This window comes from Athene noctua, chromosome 1 (genome assembly GCF_965140245.1).
Source record: "Athene noctua chromosome 1, bAthNoc1.hap1.1, whole genome shotgun sequence".
NCBI lineage: Eukaryota > Metazoa > Chordata > Aves > Strigiformes > Strigidae > Athene > Athene noctua.
In genome coordinates, this window is record NC_134037.1 from 134,012,395 (window position 1) to 134,030,331 (window position 17,937).

Below are 17,937 nucleotides of genomic sequence, written 5' to 3' on the forward strand. Positions count from 1 at the left end.
TGAATGCTGTACCTTGTGTGGACATGAGATGACAGCCAGCACCACTCACAGGGCCTCCTTAAAATACAACCCAGTGTGTCCTTCACAGGGAGAAGCTAGGGTACAACAAAGCATTTTATGCTGCCTGTAGGGGAAGAGCTTTATAACAGAGCTGGAGGCTCCACCAGACATAAGCGTCCTATTAGAGCAGGCCACTTTAACCTGCTGGTTTGTGGAGGGTTGCCACGGAAAGACTTGATTGTCAGAAAAGTAGACTGCCAATTAGAAAAGGTTGGAGAATCCAAAGCACTTCACTGCTAAATGAAGGAAAACTCCCTTTCCAACCCCATGCTCTGGCCATCCTTCAACATCAACTTGTTTGTCAGCACTTGACAAATTGTCTCCCTAGTTAAGTGCCAGCACAGCGAATGTGAAAGGGCTTGTCTGGCCAGTGCAGGCATTTGCTCCCAGGAAGGTACATGGAAGAAAACTCAAGTGCAGGTGACATTGTGGAGGACCTCAAAATTCACTGGAGTATGCAAGTTGGTGAGTTCCACAGGGCAGAAGCAAAAAGGGAAGCCCCAAGTAGGGTGGGAACCAGGAGCACAGCCCAGGCACCCCAAATCTCAGGCCTTCACTTTAGCACGTACCCACATGAAGCAGTTACTAACCTTGGTGCCATCAGGATCTGTGTTTCCTACTTCCCAAGAGAAATAATCTTCCATTTTCCAAAAGAGAAGGCGATGTAGAGCTGCAACACCTAATTTCAGTCAGTTACATCCATTCTCGGTTTTGGATCTGTACCAGATCCTTAGGGGAAAAAAAGCATCAGCTTTAAGCAAAGTATTGCATTATAAAATCTACAGGGGTATTTTACTCTAAAATAGTCAGCTCAGAAAAGGACATTCAGGAGAATCAATTTGCCAGAGAAGCTGATTTAATCAGACTGATCCAGAGATAAATGAGGTCTAAATGTTTCACAGGCAAAGGAGAAAAGCTTGTTTTCTGTTTGGGACCTCAATTATCATCCAGTGACCTGAAGGTTTGAGTTTCTCTTGCTATAGATTCATCACTGAAGTAGACACGGATGGTAACACATCAGTCAAGGGTAAAATTCCACGAGGCACATTCACTCTCCTGTCTTCACCCTAAACTTCTGAAGGGAAACTCCCCTTTCCCTTCCTCTGTGCACCCAGCACCACTGCCTCAAACCACCTACCCCACCTCCAGTAGCACAGCAGGTTTGCTCCTTGCAAGAAAACAGCTTGGAGAGCTCTGCAAATAATGAGAGAAGAAAGTAGGGCAGCCTCTCCCCAAGCACCACACTCAAATCTGCAGGGACGTAGCATCAGACACTCTCATCTGCAAAGAAAAGGGCCGTGGCAGGTGCTGTGAGCATCAATCCGAGGCTGGCCTAGAAGACTAGAGGCACGGCGCTCATCTATACCCCACCCCAAACCATTTGCTCAGCTGGCCTGAAACAAATACAGCTGCAAGGGAGAATTTACACGTGTGGCAACTCAAGTTCCAATTAGCCAAGGAAATAGGTCCTGGGAGATCAAATTAGTTTGTGGCAGCAGGAAGATAGTTAATTTAGCATGCTCAGACAAGCAATTCTTTCTTTCCCTAAATACCACTTTCTCCATGCATTGATGCCTCTCTGCGCTGACCCACAGCCCTATCTTGTAATATGACTCGTGACAGTCTTTTAGAAGCTGTTCTGCAGAGAATAATCTGGGTTTGCTTTAGTTAAACTAGCAGAAGAACAAGCCGCATACGCAGCTGCAAGAGAGCTGCTGGGAGCACACATAGGATTGCATAAGCAGGCCACAGACTTGCACAGCTGATACACACAGCATGAGTGCCAAGTCCCCCACGGCCTGAATGTTTCATGACCCAGGCAGGAAAAGGAAATACTGCAACAGGAAAAAATTTTAAAAAATAAAATAAAATCAGGAAACATTTTTACTGTGAGGGTGACCAAGCACTAGCACAGGTTGCCCAGGGAGGCTGTGGAGTCTCCATCCTTGGAGATATCCAAAAGCCACCTGGATGTGGACCTGAACGACCTGTTCCAGGTGGCTCTGCCCGAGCAGGGGGTAGACCAGGTGACCTCAGGGTCCCTTCCAACCTCAGCCACTCTGTGAGGATGTGAAAAAGCTCAACTCACTCTGCTGGAGAGGGACTGCAAATGGCCCATGTTTACATCCTGATCATGCAGGAGAGGGACTTGGTAGAGCTGCTTTTGCCGACTTCCCCATAGGCTGATGTCCCAGCAGGCAGAGGGAAGTTTTCAGCTTTTCCACCAGATCAAGCTTTTGGCATTGAGATCAGCATTTGGGAAAAAACTGCTCCCATAAACTGTCTGAAGAACAAGGGCTGTTATTGGGATCATGATGGCACCTACAGGCCATGTGAAAATTCCAAGTCTGAATCAGAAATCTCTTCTTTGCACTCACATTTGGGTACTTTGACAGTAACACCTCCAGAACCCCCTATACCAGTTGACCTGGGCAGAAAAGACTTGTGTTTTTGTAAGAATAAACAGAGAAGGCATCTTTGCAGGCACAAGGCTCAGTTATGCTCGGCTTTTTTTTTTTTTTTATTGTAGCCCGTTTGCAGGAGTGAAAGGGAATTCTCCTACACTGTAATAGAATCAGCATAAAAAATAAAAATCCTCATCTTTTTACTTCTTGTCTCCCACAGGAATCACAGAATTGGTGGAAATGCTACTCACATATAGCACGACAATGTTCAGCTCACTATTTCCAAGGCTGGCACAGTAATTTTATCCAGAAGTTTATTGCAATGAACAAATACATGTTTTAGGCTTATATTACAGAAAAGAAAAATTAACTCAGCTTATTGAGAGAAGGCAGGCAGGCTCCTGAAGTTATTCAGAGTGTATCACAGAACTTGCCTATTATCTGATTAGGGCAAACTACATAGTCAAACTGACACCAAGAAGAAATGCTTGTAGACAAGCAGCAGTTCTGTACAAAACTCCTTTGGGCTTCCTTAACATTTTAGCCTGCTACTAATTTTGAACTTCAGCAGTAACTTCCACAGTTTAAAAGGAGCCTCTGTATGTAGACCAGAAGAGTACACTGGTTGAGTTCAGGGCACCATCTCTGTATCTATCTGTGTTAAGACACAAAGACCCTGAGTTTTTGCACTTTCCATAATTGCTACAGATGCAAGACAACCAATGAGCAATTAAGATTTATTCTTATGAAGGAGAAACATCATCACACAATTTATCTTGTTTTATTGATATGCCATAAACAGCACTGCAATTCCAGGAACTTACAACATACTCAATGGTCGCTTGTATTTACCCTCTTGGATAAGCTTCTCTTTACGATCCTGCAGAAGAGAGAGAACATTCATCATTATCCTAACAGAGAAGAAGTTTCACTGAACCTAGGATAAAAGAAAAGCAGCTCTAATATTTCAACACGGACTACAGGAAGGTAGCAGCACATATGATCTTAAGGGTCTTTTTCAACATAAACAATTCTGTAGGCACAAAACTCTGGTAACAGCTGTTGTGGTTAAAAAGTAAAAAAGAACAAGGCATTTAGCTTCACCTACCAGCTAGGGAAGATGTGCTCAGATTGACCTCTCTGCCTATCTAGCCACCCTCACAGGCCAGCAGAGACCAATTCCTGTGATGTATTTTTCACCAAACTAGTTGCATCGCTTAATTTATACATGTAGTTGCTACCTCCTCCTTCTGGTTGAAAATAATCCAGTTTAGAGATCTAATTATGGAGAAACTTAGTGACTTGCCTATATGTGCCTGTGGTCACTTTCAGCCTTTTTGTGTTTCACTCTGCAGTCATGTACCTTTCTGACAGGTATTGTTACACTACATGGACACTGCAGATACTGCCCAGATTCTTTCTGCTGGATAAAACCAAGAGACTTGCTTAAGATTTAGCAATTTATCTCTTGTTTTCCCAGAAACACAACAAACACTCCTCAGAGAAAAAGAGTGTAATAGATACAGTGCTTTATATACTACTAGATAACCAAGAAAAATCTCCAAACATCAGTAAAGGAGATGGAATAAAAGAAAACAGACTGTTCTGGAGACTACATTAAAGACTTCAGTTTAAATATTCTCAGGCACAGGTTTATTTTCAAGCACTCGCATGCTAAGTCACACTAGGTGGCTAAACCCAGGTGTACCTTCACGAACATAACAAAACCAGCATGACAAAATACTGCAGAGATGCTGAAGTCTCAAAAACATTTATATTAACATGCTCTGCATGTTTCCCAGAACCTGTATTTTTGGTTCATACTAGTAAACAACATCCTCTACAAATATTCTATTCATTTTAGCTGATGCTCATGCTTCTGTTTTATGCCTTGATCTAAAAACGCTATTATTGTGCAAAACAGGGAAATGTTTTACAACAGCCACAAATTCACTAGTAAAAACAGCCACTGTCTGCCAGTCACCTAGCATCTTCTTACTTATGTACATAACCGAGTTTTTTCCGAATGATCTACCATTGCTCAGATGCTGATGCCTGCAATTCAGGAATTTGAACAGACGAAAGATAAACCTTCCAACATCTTAAACATCCAGCTGAGACCAGACGCTGCAATCAGCATAAGTACTCCTCCCCATCTGCTTCACGAGATTAGAGAAATGGTCAAGCACATCACAGAGACATTTCTAGGCCTGTCACCCATTAAGCTCCCTATTTATTTTAGAAAGTGCAGTTACTGCATGTCAACAGCTGAAAATAGTCTCTTATGATTAGTTTACACTGTCAGTGCCACCAAGAGCTTTATTACAGCAAAATATCCTGCTCAGGGAAACCGTGAATGGCCGTACCCAAGGGTACAATACAGGGCTCTCAGCACAAGACCTGGCAACCAGTTATGAGGCTTTGAGATCGCAGGCTCAGCATCACCCTTCCTTCCCTCATTACTTTAATGGTGCAAGAGAATCTCATCAATTAAATCTCCAGGCAGATGTACATTTTACAGCTCGGTGTTTACCCGACGTTCAGTGCCATCAACTGACTTACCCTGTCAGCTTTGAAGACAGCAATCCAGAAGACGATAGGGCCTATCGCATAAAGAGCTCCTAGAAAGGACGTCTTAGGTGTCGGGCGGGAAGTAGGGTAGACGTTCTGCGTCCTAGCATAGACCCAGCGGACCAAAGCAGGATCTTCCTGGGTTGGAAAGAAAAGCGCAGTGAGGCCCCAGAGGCCCTGCAACGGCCGCTCAACTCAGTGCGGCCCGTCTGCCCCCGCCGCTGGGCTGGGGCCTAGAAAGGGGCCTACAAAGGCCCCGGGACCCTCCCGGCCCAGCCGGTGAGGGCGTCAAGGTCACGGGGAGGGCAGGGCAAGGCAGGGCAGGGCAGCGCCCCGCCCGCATGGCCCCAGGCCCGGGCCCTGCTCCGGGACGCCGGGGGAGGCGGACAAAGCCCCCGCCCCAACCCCGGGCGCCCCCGCCCTCCCCACTCACGATGACGGTCGGCCGGTTGGGGTGGTTGAGCTGCAGCTGGTACTGCCGCTTGAGGCGGGCGCGGATAGCCAAGCGTTCGGCCTCGGCACGGCGCTTCTCCGGCGACAGGTCGTAGGTGTTGGGGTCGAGCTCGGCCGGCAGCGAGACGTAGCGGTTGGGCCGATACAACTCGGCGGCGGTGGGAGGCGGCCCCGCCGCCATCTTGGGAACCGGGCGCCGCCACGCTCTGCCCACGGGCAGCCGCGGGAGGAGCCTCGCCCCGCCCCGAGCCGGGCGCGCGCCGCCGCCGCGCCCCCTGCCGGCCCGTCAGAGCCCTCCCAGCACTGAGCGGGGAGCGGGAAGGGACGGCGGGCTGACGCTGCGCTGAGGGGTCGTCACCTCAAGGGAGGGTGGGTCCCTGGTGACGACACTCCCGGCAGGTTCAGTGGCCTGTCCCCTTCCCCCTGGAAAGAAAAGGGCCTCCCGGGCAGAGCTGAGCTGAGCTGAGCTGTGACGGGTGTTGTGCTGCTGAGTTTGTTGTGTGTCCCGGGGGTAACGGGGCGGCCATCGCTGGGCTCTCTTTCGCAGTCCTAGACCGTGCACGTTTACCTCACTGCAAACAGGACATTGAGTGATTCGAGCGTGTCCAGAGAAGGGCAACGGAGCTGGTGCAGGGTCTGGAGCACAGGTCTGATGGGGAGCGGCTGAGGGAACTGGGGGGGTTTAGTCTGGAGAAGAGGAGGCTGAGGGGAGACCTCATGGCCCTCTACAACTCCTTGAAAGGAGGGTGCAGAGAAGGGGGGATGAGTCTCTTTAACCTAGTAGTAAGTGACAGGACAAGAGGTAATGGCCTCAAGTTGCACCGGGGAAAGTTTAGACTAGATGTCAGGAAGTATTTCTTTGCAGAAGGGGGTGTTGGGCGTTGGAATGGGCTGCCCAGGGCAAGGGGGGAGTCCCCATCCCTGGAGGGGTTGAAGAGTCGGGTTGACCCAGTGCTGCAGGATCTGGTGGAGTTGGGAACGGTCAGGGTGAGGTTCATGCTTGGGCTGGAGGAGCTTCAAGGGCTTTTCCAACCTGATGATTCTGTGATTTCAACGAAATATTGAGTATTACGTAAGTGGTGTGTTGCAGGTGGGCTGGCAGTTGCAAAATCCTGCTGTTTATTGACTTTCAGCTTCAAATCGTCTCTTTGATTCTTCAACCATGGCCAGGCTGGTTGGATATGCTGCCAGATAACCTTTAGGATTATCGTGTGGTGACTCACCACCCTGATGAACTTTAACTGACAGCTTTACAAATCACCCTCTGCTGATGAATACAAGGCAAAGAAAGCAAGTTCTTTAGGAAAGTTCTGTCTTGTTGGTATTAAGAGCTTTGTTCTCCAGAGATGTGAAAAATAGATGCAAGTTTTCTTTCTGGAAAAAAGTTGCCAGCAAACAAGTTTTCTGCTGTTTTTTCTTCTTTTGGTATACAAAGCAATGATAGCAGTTATGCTGATTGGAACCAAGTAAGTTAATGGCTGTGTATATATAGTTATGGCCTCATTTACACTGGGGTAACTCTACAGACTCAGGTGATGTTGGATGAGAGATTACAGTTTGGTCCTAAGCACACACAAAATAGTATTGCTGACTTTATTTAAGATGTTGTGCTTTGGCACCGCAGTAATAGAGCAGAAGCTCTGCCTCGCATCTTATGATTTCACCCTTCTTTTATCTAAGCACTTGGAAAATAGATGATCTCCTCTTGGTCTGAGCAGCTAATTAGGAGCTGGGGCTTTGCAGCTTGCTTCCAGCAGGATGAAATATAAGTTGGATATTCCTGCAGTTTGTGAACTTGAGCACAGCCCCCCAGCAGCAGTTACTTTTTCCTCTCTCTAGTACAAGTCTGCAGTCCTCTCAGAAACTCTCTCCCAGTGTTTCTTCTGCTTTTCCACTCACATTTTCTTCACAAACATGCAGCTGCAAATCCAAGTGAAAACCAAGCTGCTTCATTCGCAGTCAGCTCCCAAGGAGGTACTTACAGGCCCTGTTGCTTTGTTTCCCAGGGCTTTCAGCTTGGGACAGTGGCTTCTGTTGCACCAAACAATTTACTCCCTTTACCTTCCCACTTTGTGACCATAAGATTTAGTGAGCTCCATGCCTCCAGCACCATGATTACCTCTCTCCATACCGGCATGTGGAGAGCCACTTTAGCAGCACTGTTACGTATGCCAGCAGCACTGCCATGTGGCACTCCTGTGGTACTTTCATCTCTGAGGGTTCCCAGAGACTTGACAGCCCATGCATGGCCTACTTCTTTAAAAGCTGTTCCTCCCTGCTCTCTCTTATTTCTTAATAAATGACACATGTGGCCTTGAAACAGAGAGATTCCTGGCAGGAACGGGGGTGTGCAGGTTGGATTAGCATACTGGGAAGGGATAGCTGCTCTGTGGGAAATGGCGGGTGGTTTTCCCTTTGCTGCATCACAGAGTGGAACAGAAAACTCTTGTCCCTCAAATCCCAAAGGACTCCAAAACTGCCAGGTGCTTTTCCCCTGATCTGCTGGCTCCTGAGGTCTGTCTGTTATGGTGTGGGACAGTTCCTGTGGGCAGGAGCAAAGATGGTCTTGTGGTGAAGTCACCTGGCAAAGGCAGTGGGTTTAGCTCCCAGCCCTGTTGCAGACTCTGTGATCTTATCTGTGTAGGTCCAAGCTGTGCCTTCTCCCTCTCCCCAGAGCTCACAGCTGTGAGTGTGCACGCTTTGCATGCAAACAGTGCTGAATTTAATTCTACTGGGAGAAAAACAGAAGGTACAAAGCTACATTTCCATTAACAGCGTAATGTACTGTATTAGAAAATCGTGCAGCCAGCCACTATGCTGAAAACACCTTTGCATTTCATCTCTAATCACTAACTTATCCTCTCTCCCAAAGGATCAAGTTCCCCACAGGGACTCTTTTCTGAGAGATGTCACTTGTTTTATGGAGTAAGAAAATAACTAAATCCCTTCCAGAGAAGTGTATTCTCTGACATTCAAGCCTGTGCATTGTAATTTGTTGGTTTTACTCCTCCAGAGGTGATTTTGTGCATTTTCTTCACTTCATAACAGCCATGTCTCTTAACTTTAAAATGCTGTCCTTCAGCAAAAGCCTGAGATTCTGATAGTAAGTGTCTAAACCTAGTATAAAGCAATGCAGGACGAAGACAGAAATACTGCAGTCAAAGCACTTGACTGAAATCAGCGGTTGTTTTTTTTTTCCTGCTGACAGGAACTGCTGCACACAGTGAGAAATGCTGCGGTGACAAACTGGACTCCTGTGCAGACTTCCTGCGTCATCTGCTCCTTCTGGGCCACCCTATGGCAGACTGAACTGCTGCTACTGCAAACCACCTTTGAAACAAAAGATACTGAGAGAATGAATGAGACCCTTCTTGTCCCTGTTTTTGCCAGCCAGATCATGAATCTTGTTTCTTTCACTCTCCTCCTGACTGCTAGTGTTGACCTAAGATAAGCAGCAGGAATATAAAACAGGCACTAGTAAGAGTGGTCCCACTCTCACTAGGGCAACACAGGCTTGAACTGGAATATGCTGGTCATAAAATCACATCCTTGTGGGCTCAAACACCCAGACTTAAAAGATAAGACCCCAAGTGTTTTTCTTTTTAATCAGGACTGATTATTATTGAATGTTTGAGGTTGGCAGTATTGAATCAAATTGACAGTTCTCATATGAAAATGCCTTTGAAGTTTACATCATCTGTTTTCTTTGTGGTCAGCAGTAACTAAAATGGAAAAACCAGTCAAGAAAATCAATCTTTGTCCAGAACCCTGTGGAGAGTTGACCTTGACTGGCTGCCAGATGCCCATCCAACTACTCTCTCACTCCTCTTCCTCAAAAGACAAGGGGGAGAAAATGACATTGAAAAGCTCATGGGTTGAGATAAGTCATTATTAAGAAATGCAAAAGCTGCATACAGAAGCAAAACAAAAAGAGGGATTAATTCACTACGTCCCATCAGCAGGCAGATGTCCAGCTACTTTGTGGGAAGCAGGGCCTCAGTATGCATAGCAGTTGCTTGGGAAGACAAACAACATCACCACAAATGTCTCCCCATCATCCTCCTTTCCCTCAGCTTTTTATTTCTGAGCATGATGTCATATGGTATGGGATATCCCTTTGGTTGTTTGGGTCAGCTGTCCCAGGTATTTCCTCTCCCAACTTCTTGCCCATCTCCTGCCTACAGACCTTTGAAGTCAGTGATGGGGAGTTGGAGAGAAAGCCTTGATGCTGTGCAAGCGCTGCTCAGCAATAGCCAAAACACTGGTGTGTTATCAGTGCTGTTTTAGGCACAGATGCAAGGCATGGCAACAGATGGGCTGCTGTGAAGAAGGTTAATGGTTAATTCCGTCCCAGCTGGGCACAGTTACAAGGCCATCTTGAATACTGTCCTACACACCACTGAATTTCTGAGAGCGTTCTCATCCCAATTAGTCTGAAATCAGGCACACTTCTATGACAGGCTCTTTAGCTGAAGCTGCAGATAACTTCGAACTCCAGTTTAAAGATACTGACCTTCAGTTTAGACCTGTGTGGTTTTGAAGGTGACTTTTCCATCATGCTCCAAAATATACACAGACTGGATTTGTCTGACTATACACAAAGTCACATCTTTTCAGAGTGGCCAGGCTAAGTGACTCTGTGCTTCAAGTGAATGAAAGAAAAATTAACCTAAAACGCAGACCTGTCTACCTATCTCTGAGGTGTTTGTGCATGACACTTTCAGAAGAGAGAGATTAAATGTGATGTCATCTCGAAAAATACTTGTGTCTGTCAAACTTGTGGTGAGCGCTTGCGGTTTCCCTGTTTGCATCAGTTGTCAGGCTGGGTCAGCATGTTGCTGGGCTCTGTTTTGAATTCTCACTGACCTTTTGCAAAGAAAGCAAGCTGGAAAACAGGGGAGAAGCTGACTAGATCACTCATATCACAAGAAGGTTCCTGAACAGAGGTGCCTTACTTCTAATTCCCACCTGTAATGGGCAAGAAAGAAGGGTCATTTGGCTCCTGTTCCTGTTCCATACAAGTGAATACTGATGTGTGTGCTGTTGGCCGCCTTCTGAGGGGAACTGGTATCAGACATCCATCTGCATGGATACGGCCATGGTAAAAAGCCTAGTGGGTGTGGAATGGGAGCAGCATAAAAGGTATTAGGACACAGCATGGTTTATCTGGGCTCAGAACAAGTGTGTCAAATTGAAACATATAGCCATGTTAATAAGTTGTCCAGATAAATGTAATTCGTTCTGCCTTAAGAACTGAAGCCCCCAGTATCTTTATCTCACAGCTGTTTAAAGGAAGCCTGGCACAAAAAGGAAGGAGTTAACATGGTTACAGGAATTATGAATAGTTCAATCGTTATTACAGCCAACAGGCCACCCATAAATGTGTATCAAATGTTGAGCTCAGCAGGAGTTAGTTACAAAACTAGGACACTTAATGAGTCATAAAGTGCCAGGAATAATGAGAGACGGCATTAAACAAACCATTTCTGCCTCTCCTGGGCTTGTCCAGAGACAGTGACAAGAAGCCCTCTGCTGTTTCAGCTTTTCCTGCCGAAATAAAATTTTTGACTCACACTGAATTATAGCTGCAGTTGAGCTGCCTGAGCTGGGGAGCTGGTGCCACCTGGAAGGCTCTTGTGGGAGAAGGAGAGGCTGGCAGTAAACTTATCTTCTCCGCTCCTTTGCAGGTCATTGATTGTAGCATTTCATAATACAATTTTCTTAACTCTCTTTCTGCTTCCAGCTCCTCGCAGGAGAGGGGATTAAGAGTCATGTAATGTTGAAGAGTGGGAGAGGAAGAGGTCTTAGAATAAAGTATGGTGGCAATTAGAAAGCTGAATGCCTGAAGTCCTGTTATTGGCTAAGTGTTAGAAGTGCTTAACTAGCCAAGGGGTGATGCTGTTCCTAGGCATCCCTTCATGATGGCTGTCAGGAACCAGAGTATACCAGCAAGCTGTCATTGCCCCGACCAGCCTCCTCTGGACCCTCCGTCACCTGCTGGCCCAGGAGCAGCATTGAAGCTCAGTCCCTTGGCGTAAGCTCTTGCCTAAGCTGTGCCAAGTGTGTGTTGTGTCTAGCCTTGGACCGCTAGTGGCTCAAGTTCCCGGCTTGACCTCAGACTTTGGCCTTGCCTGGACATCACTGGGCTGTGGCCAATCGTAGTTATGGCCACTAGACCTGCCCTGAGCACCTTGTTTGGCTCGCAGTTTGCCTGCCCCATGGAGCAGCCCAGTCTTGCCATCCTGGACTGCACTGTCACTCATGGAGCAGTGCTCAACCTCGTGACCATCAGGAGTGTATGTGGCACCAAGGGTGGGCTCATACTGATGCCAGTAAAAATTCAAAAAGCAGTTGCGAACGAGAGTCAGTGAGAGGAAACCCAAGTGTTGCAGGAAATGTCTCATGCAGGGTAAGGGAAGGGATCTTTTCTGGCCTGCTGCTCCTGACACAAATCACCAGCAGCTGACATTTCTTTTTTCCCCATTTCTCCCCAGGTGTTTTGCTCTGCCCACAAAAGAAAGGACACATCTGCCTCATTCAGAAAAGTAGCGGTGCCTGCTGTCTGCCTCTGACATGAGGGAGGGAGTTTCATATGATGAGTCCTCCTACCCTAAAAGGCCCTGAGAGGCTGTGAGCCATCCCCTGGAGATCCTGTCTTTTCCCATGGGCTGTGGAAAGAGTCTAGTTTAGCCCAGATACTTCCCACCCCCCCAGCATTCAATGTGTGACAGAGTGCCGTAACTCGAGGCCAAATGTTACACAGCCTTTATTGTACCTGGAGGGTGCTCCTGTAAGTTCTGCCCAGACCCACAGGTGAAACTCTGCACTTGCTGACAGCCCTATGAAAAATGGCTCTGGCCCACAAAGCCGTCAGATTCCCTGCAACACCTTACCTGAACTTACCTCATGGGTTTAGCTGGATTTCCTTTCACAAACAAAATCAGTATGAGGAAAAGGCTACTGTGCGAAGATCCAACCAAGAGGGGCCAGTGAGACTTTAATCCCCGACAGATATGGCCCCTCCAGCTCCTCAAGACAGAAGTTGGTTTAGTGTCAGGGACTTTGCATGTCCCAGGGGGGTCCACTCATTGTCCTCTTGGAGGCTTCCGTGATCTTGGAGGATGCTCATTTTGTGGCATCATCCAGACCAAAAGTTCTCCACAGCCCAGAATTAATTTTTAACTGGAAAAGGAGCAGGACTTTATAGACAATAACTCTTCAAGAAGTCACAAATTTCTCCTTTGTACAGGAAGATACTCAAGCCCTCTGTGGGAAAAAACCCAGCCTTGAAGGAGAGGCAGCTCCGTTGTACAGCTATGTAGAAAAAGATACTCACTTTATTTTGCTTTATATATTTTGTTAGAAGTCTGTAGCTTAAATATTAAAGCAAGTCTTTGGGAACACACTGTGAAGCAGACCATCAGTATGAATAAAATATGTTAGCAGGGACATGTTGAATTTAGTGTGACTGTGGCAATCTCTGTATCGCAGTGGGGAAGTACTTAGTTGTGGCAATGCAGAGTGGGGTTTTTTGCTCAAGTAAAAGACAGAATACAAATGAGGCTGTTGCTGCAGAATGCCAGCTAGTGGGAAAGATATACAGTGTCCAGCCTGGGTATTTCAACATTTAGAAAAAAAATGATTGCAATACTAGGGTCTTAAACTTCTGACCTATAGAGATAGAATGGCAGAGCATGGTTTCCCTGGGCTCTTGTTATCATTGTATAAATCAGGAACATTAACTAAACAAGAAATATCCCTTAGCATTGCTGAACCCTGTATCCATCAGGTTTCATCTGCCTTGTTGGGGAGACTGGGTAAGGCAGCTGCCAAGGTTAAAAACTGCCTCCTAAGTTAATGTCTCCGAACTTCTCTAGATAACCTCTTGGCAGGGAGGTTTGCTCTTTGGATAAACCACTTCTCTTTACATTCGCATGTCCCCCTAATCCAGCCAGTGTAATTGTCATTTGCAACCCCTAAAGGAAAGATTTCTACCTCTGATTGATCCTTGCAGGGCCCTTTAGACAGTGATTCCCCTGCTCTCCTACTGCCCCTCACACACATCTGCTTCCCCCCTACTCATCTGCAGATGTTTTTGCCATACCCAACCTTCTCCTCCCACACTCTCACCACTGCTGAGGGGCTTTTTACTTCCTTGAACCTACATTGACTTCCCCTGCCTCCTTCACCTGCTGCTCAGTCTTCTCCCTGCTCTCTCCTGACCATATCTCACTCACTCTCTTCCAAGCATCCAGTCATGGTGGCAGCCACTTGCACAATGCTTAGCAGATGGCAACTGCCAACCCTGTGGTACTCTGTTCCTTGTTTCCTCTCGTCCTCTCTGTGTCAAGCAGCATGTACACAACACACTGGGAGCAGGGGTGTTCATATTCTTCCTACTTTGTTTTCATTTACTTTCGAGTCTTCCTGTGGCCCGAAGCCAAGGGAAGTGCAAGCAGCCATCATACTGCTTTCTGGTTCTCAGCACATGAGGGCTGACCAAACGCAGTTTCTGCAAACCAGCCTTTTAGTTTTACAGACTGATGTCATAGTGAAGGCCATGGAGAAGGATCCATCCACATCTGTACAAATGCCTCGCGTGGTTCATCCTTCCTTTCTTCACGTGTTATACTGTCAGGAGTGAGTCTGTCTTTGCTCAGGCTCAGGTGTGGTATCCCCACCTTCCATTGCTGTGTTGGTCTTGCTGCAAACAGCTCCATGGAAGCAGCTTCCTCTTGCTCATGACATGTTCCACCAGGCACTGCGTGATCACAAACAATGAGCCCAAGGCGAATGGCAAAGCCTAACACTATTTTGTCTGTGTTGGTCTTTCGCAGCTCGCTGGGATGCCTCTTCTGTTGGACCCATTAATAGGGTTGATGCATTTCTCCATTAATTTCCCTGGGGACTGAACACATCCCATCAGCTGAAGGAACAAGGGCAGTGACTCACCCCTCAACCTGCCTAATTCTTTCCAGGAGAGTCTGTCCCACCAAGGATTGAGAATGTCTGGGATATACCCCCAGGAGAAGCTAATATGCCAAAATCTCTTTTCTCAAATCCAAATGAAAATTTGGAATATGATAAATCACTCTGCGCAACAGTCACCAAAGTCAAAGTGCTTTTTCTTTACAGTTGTATAACTCCTCCCCAGCACAGAGCAAGACCCTATTTCCTATCCCTTTGCTTTGCCCTGTGGGACTACATCAACTCCTTGACCATTCCTTGTTTTACTTCACTGTAGAAAGAGCTTGGAAAAAGGGGGAAAACTAAGCCCCTAAACTTAAAATCCTCCTGCCTATTTTTTAGGACCAGTGAAATTATGAAGCTGAAACCTCTGTTTCCTTGTTCCTAGATATAGTTTCTGCAGATGGGTCACAGGGGTGAGATCTGCTCCTGACAGCAATGTTGCCCTTTTGTCAGGCAATGATGGAAAAGGTCTTTCTGGCCTGCAGAGCAGTCTCAGAGCAGAATTACCTCTATCTGTACCCTCCCACCTCTGATAGTAGTCAAGCAAATCTCTTCAGTTGACAGCTTATAGATTTTTATCATATTTTCTCACAGCACAATCTCTTCCAAATAACAGCATCTCTGTTTTGTCTGAGTGGACCTGTAATGCATCTGGCACCAGCTTTCTCAAACACTGGGTAAACCTGTCCAGCAGCTACATCTAGATTTGTGAAAAGATTTGGGACACATTCTTCTGACTTGCTGATCATGTAGCATACTGCTAGTACAGACTTCTTGGATGCCCCATGCGTGATGCACAGGTACGTAACTGCAGGATGTGATACTGTGGTGAGAGGTCTCTTCCCTGGGACCTCTTGGAGGGAGAAGCTGTCACTCTGTGCATTATCTTGAGCTTGTTCTGAAGCAAAGATGCAAAAGTATTTCTTGATCCTAGGATCTAAACAGCCACAGCTTTGATAAGCACTGAGTTTAAGCAATTTGCTACAGAGGGTACTGGCCTTTGCCCATGGCCCTAAGGAGACCTTGGGGCACAGCATGCAGCCCAGCTTCTTGCAGGGGGATGTCCCTAGCAGCTTAGGGCTGATGATGTTGTTAGCATTGGTTTGTCCTTGCCTGATACCTTATTCTTGGAGGAAGGGAAAAGTCAGGGATTGGGTGAGATCTCCCTTGGACAGAACGTTAGTTCATTAGATATTTTGAGGTGACTTCTGACAAAGGATTACTTTCTTGCTTGAGAGTTGCTTGTTTGCACTCTGTGGCTGTGAAGGACCAGGATATGGCAAGGAAAAGGTGGTCATTAGTCCAGGGAAAGGAGAAGTGAATCACCAGCTCTACAGCTGGAATTGCCCTTGCAACACTGCTTGACACTCTCCTGCTTTTATATGGCCTGATGCTGTCTCAGGAATGGAGTTCTTTGGATCCACTCCAGGACTTCTGAAGAAATCATCAGTCTTTCCCAGCAGTGAGAGGAAGCGCTGAAAGCATAGTGGGTTAATGATGATGGTGATAAAAATACCAATAAAAATAGTCTCACAAAATTTCCCCCAACAACCTCTTTCACAGATTTTCTGTTTTGATGCAACATTTCTGTTTTGTTTGGCAGAAACAAACAGAACTTTTCTATTAAAAAGGTTTTGTTTATTTTTCACCTCCTTTTCTCTCCTTACATCAGTTGCTAAGGCAAACAGAGGAGTAAACAGGAGGCAAAAGTGAGAGGGATAAAGGGGAAGAAAACGATTCAGGTTTTGTTATTTTGAATCAGTCAAAACCAGAAATATCATCATGATAAAAATATGAGAAAACTCCTTTCAGCAAAAGCTCTCAGTTCTCCATGCTTCCTCAAATCAATTCCTGCTGTATTATGTGGCCCTGAGTGTAACAAAGGCAGACTAGCATGAGGCATCCAGAAAATGTTGGCTCCTGAAAACACCCCTGGTTCAGTTTTAGAATGGCAGAAAAGCAATGTTAAACAGCAAATCCTATTTATTTTCTTATCAATTATCCACAACTGGTGCCTCACTTTACAAAGCAACTTTAGGTTGCTCCTTTCCTCACTAGTGATCAAAGTCTCCTGAGACTCTACAGATGCTGGTCTGGAAAGTGTGCTGCAGTCTGGCCAGGTCTGCTGGAGCACACTTGAGTCCTGCTCTGAGAGGACTATTATTATGTGAAACTTCAGGTGCCTTTCCTGACATGAAATCTGTGAAGTTCTGCAGAAAGCAGGAGGTGAATAGCAGTGATGCAGCAAAACTGTTTCCTAGAAAAAGATCTTTTCTACAAGGGTTCACACTGCCTTGCAGATACCAGGAGAGTCAAAACAAGCTCTGTATTCCTAAAGGTGGTATCAAACATCTTGTAGCAAAACTATTATTCTTTATTAAGGTCGAGAATACTTTTCCATTAGGTAGTCAACAATTATGCACAGCTGAATGGGGAAGGGGGTTTGAGCAATGCAGTTCCAAACTAGTAAAATAGTGGAAGGGTTCAAAAAGGAAGGGATCCCTGATCTAATTCAAAACTTAATATATGTTTTCAAGACATTTCTCAGCTGCAGCAGTAGAAGTAATAAAGTTCAGTAGTAATTCTGACCAGTATGCTGGGTTTCAGCCCAAAGAAAAATTCCTAGAGGGAAAAAATAAGGGTTTATAACAGAAGCACTGACCAGTCTGGAGCTGTGGTCAGTAATGCTTCTTCTACATCTTCATTCTTACCCCTGAGCTGCTTTCTGTGGGTCAGTATAGCTGCTGCCAAAATACTAATTACTTTAAAGAAGCTGCAGTGCCATCTCTTGCAGAGGAACTTCCTATTGTTTCTGTGTACACTGTTAAAATAAGCATCTGGTTCAGAAAATAATATTGGGGTTGCAATTAGAGCTCTTCCAGCTGCTGTTTAACTTTCCCAAATAAAACAACACAGGGGAAAAACGAAAATACAAGAGCCTTACTTACACAGAGCTCTCTCTTCACTGTAGGCAACACTGAATACCGACGATCTCAAGTTGAGCTAAGACAGAGCTCTGAAGATCCATCCGGAGGGAGTCTCTGGCAGAGGGCTCTGGTGGGTGTTGGTGGCAAAAGGAGGCTGGCATCTCATCGGGAGTGCAGTGAAGGACTGGTCAGCAGAAAGGACAAGCTGGTGCATTGGCCCTGCAAAAAGGCACAGAGGAAAAAGGACAAAAGCTGTCTCCCTCTGCTTGGCTGAGGAAAAAAATGCCTGTCGTAGAGATGCAAGGCATGGAAGGACTGGAAAGAGAAGAAAATACACTGCCAGGCCACAGTCTTGGTGGATAATTAAATGTCAAAACACCTTACCCTCTGGTGATGGGGGTCAGAACTCATTCTTAGGGCTGCTTTGAGAGGCCCATGTGCAACACGCCATGCTGTGAAGGGGTGAATAGGAATTCTGTACCGTTCCTTTGAGGCAGAAGAGCTCTTGACAGGGCAGGGCTCTGCAGCCCGGCTGCCTGCTGCCTAATGCT

General features: G+C 46.3%; 1 protein-coding gene across 1 annotated transcript; it reads right to left on the reverse strand.

The window, feature by feature from the left end:
- Nucleotides 1–3,188: 3,188 nt before the first annotated feature.
- Nucleotides 3,189–5,721, reverse strand: NDUFB4 (NADH:ubiquinone oxidoreductase subunit B4). The gene is made up of 3 exons (XM_074927722.1): nt 5,470–5,721; nt 5,028–5,174; nt 3,189–3,345 (listed from the first exon to the last, which is right to left on the reverse strand). The coding sequence occupies exons 1-3, from the start codon at nt 5,668–5,670 to the stop codon at nt 3,286–3,288; spliced, it is 408 nt and encodes a 135-aa protein (XP_074783823.1). The 5' UTR covers nt 5,671–5,721; the 3' UTR covers nt 3,189–3,285.
- Between the last annotated feature and the right edge of the window lie 12,216 nt (nt 5,722–17,937).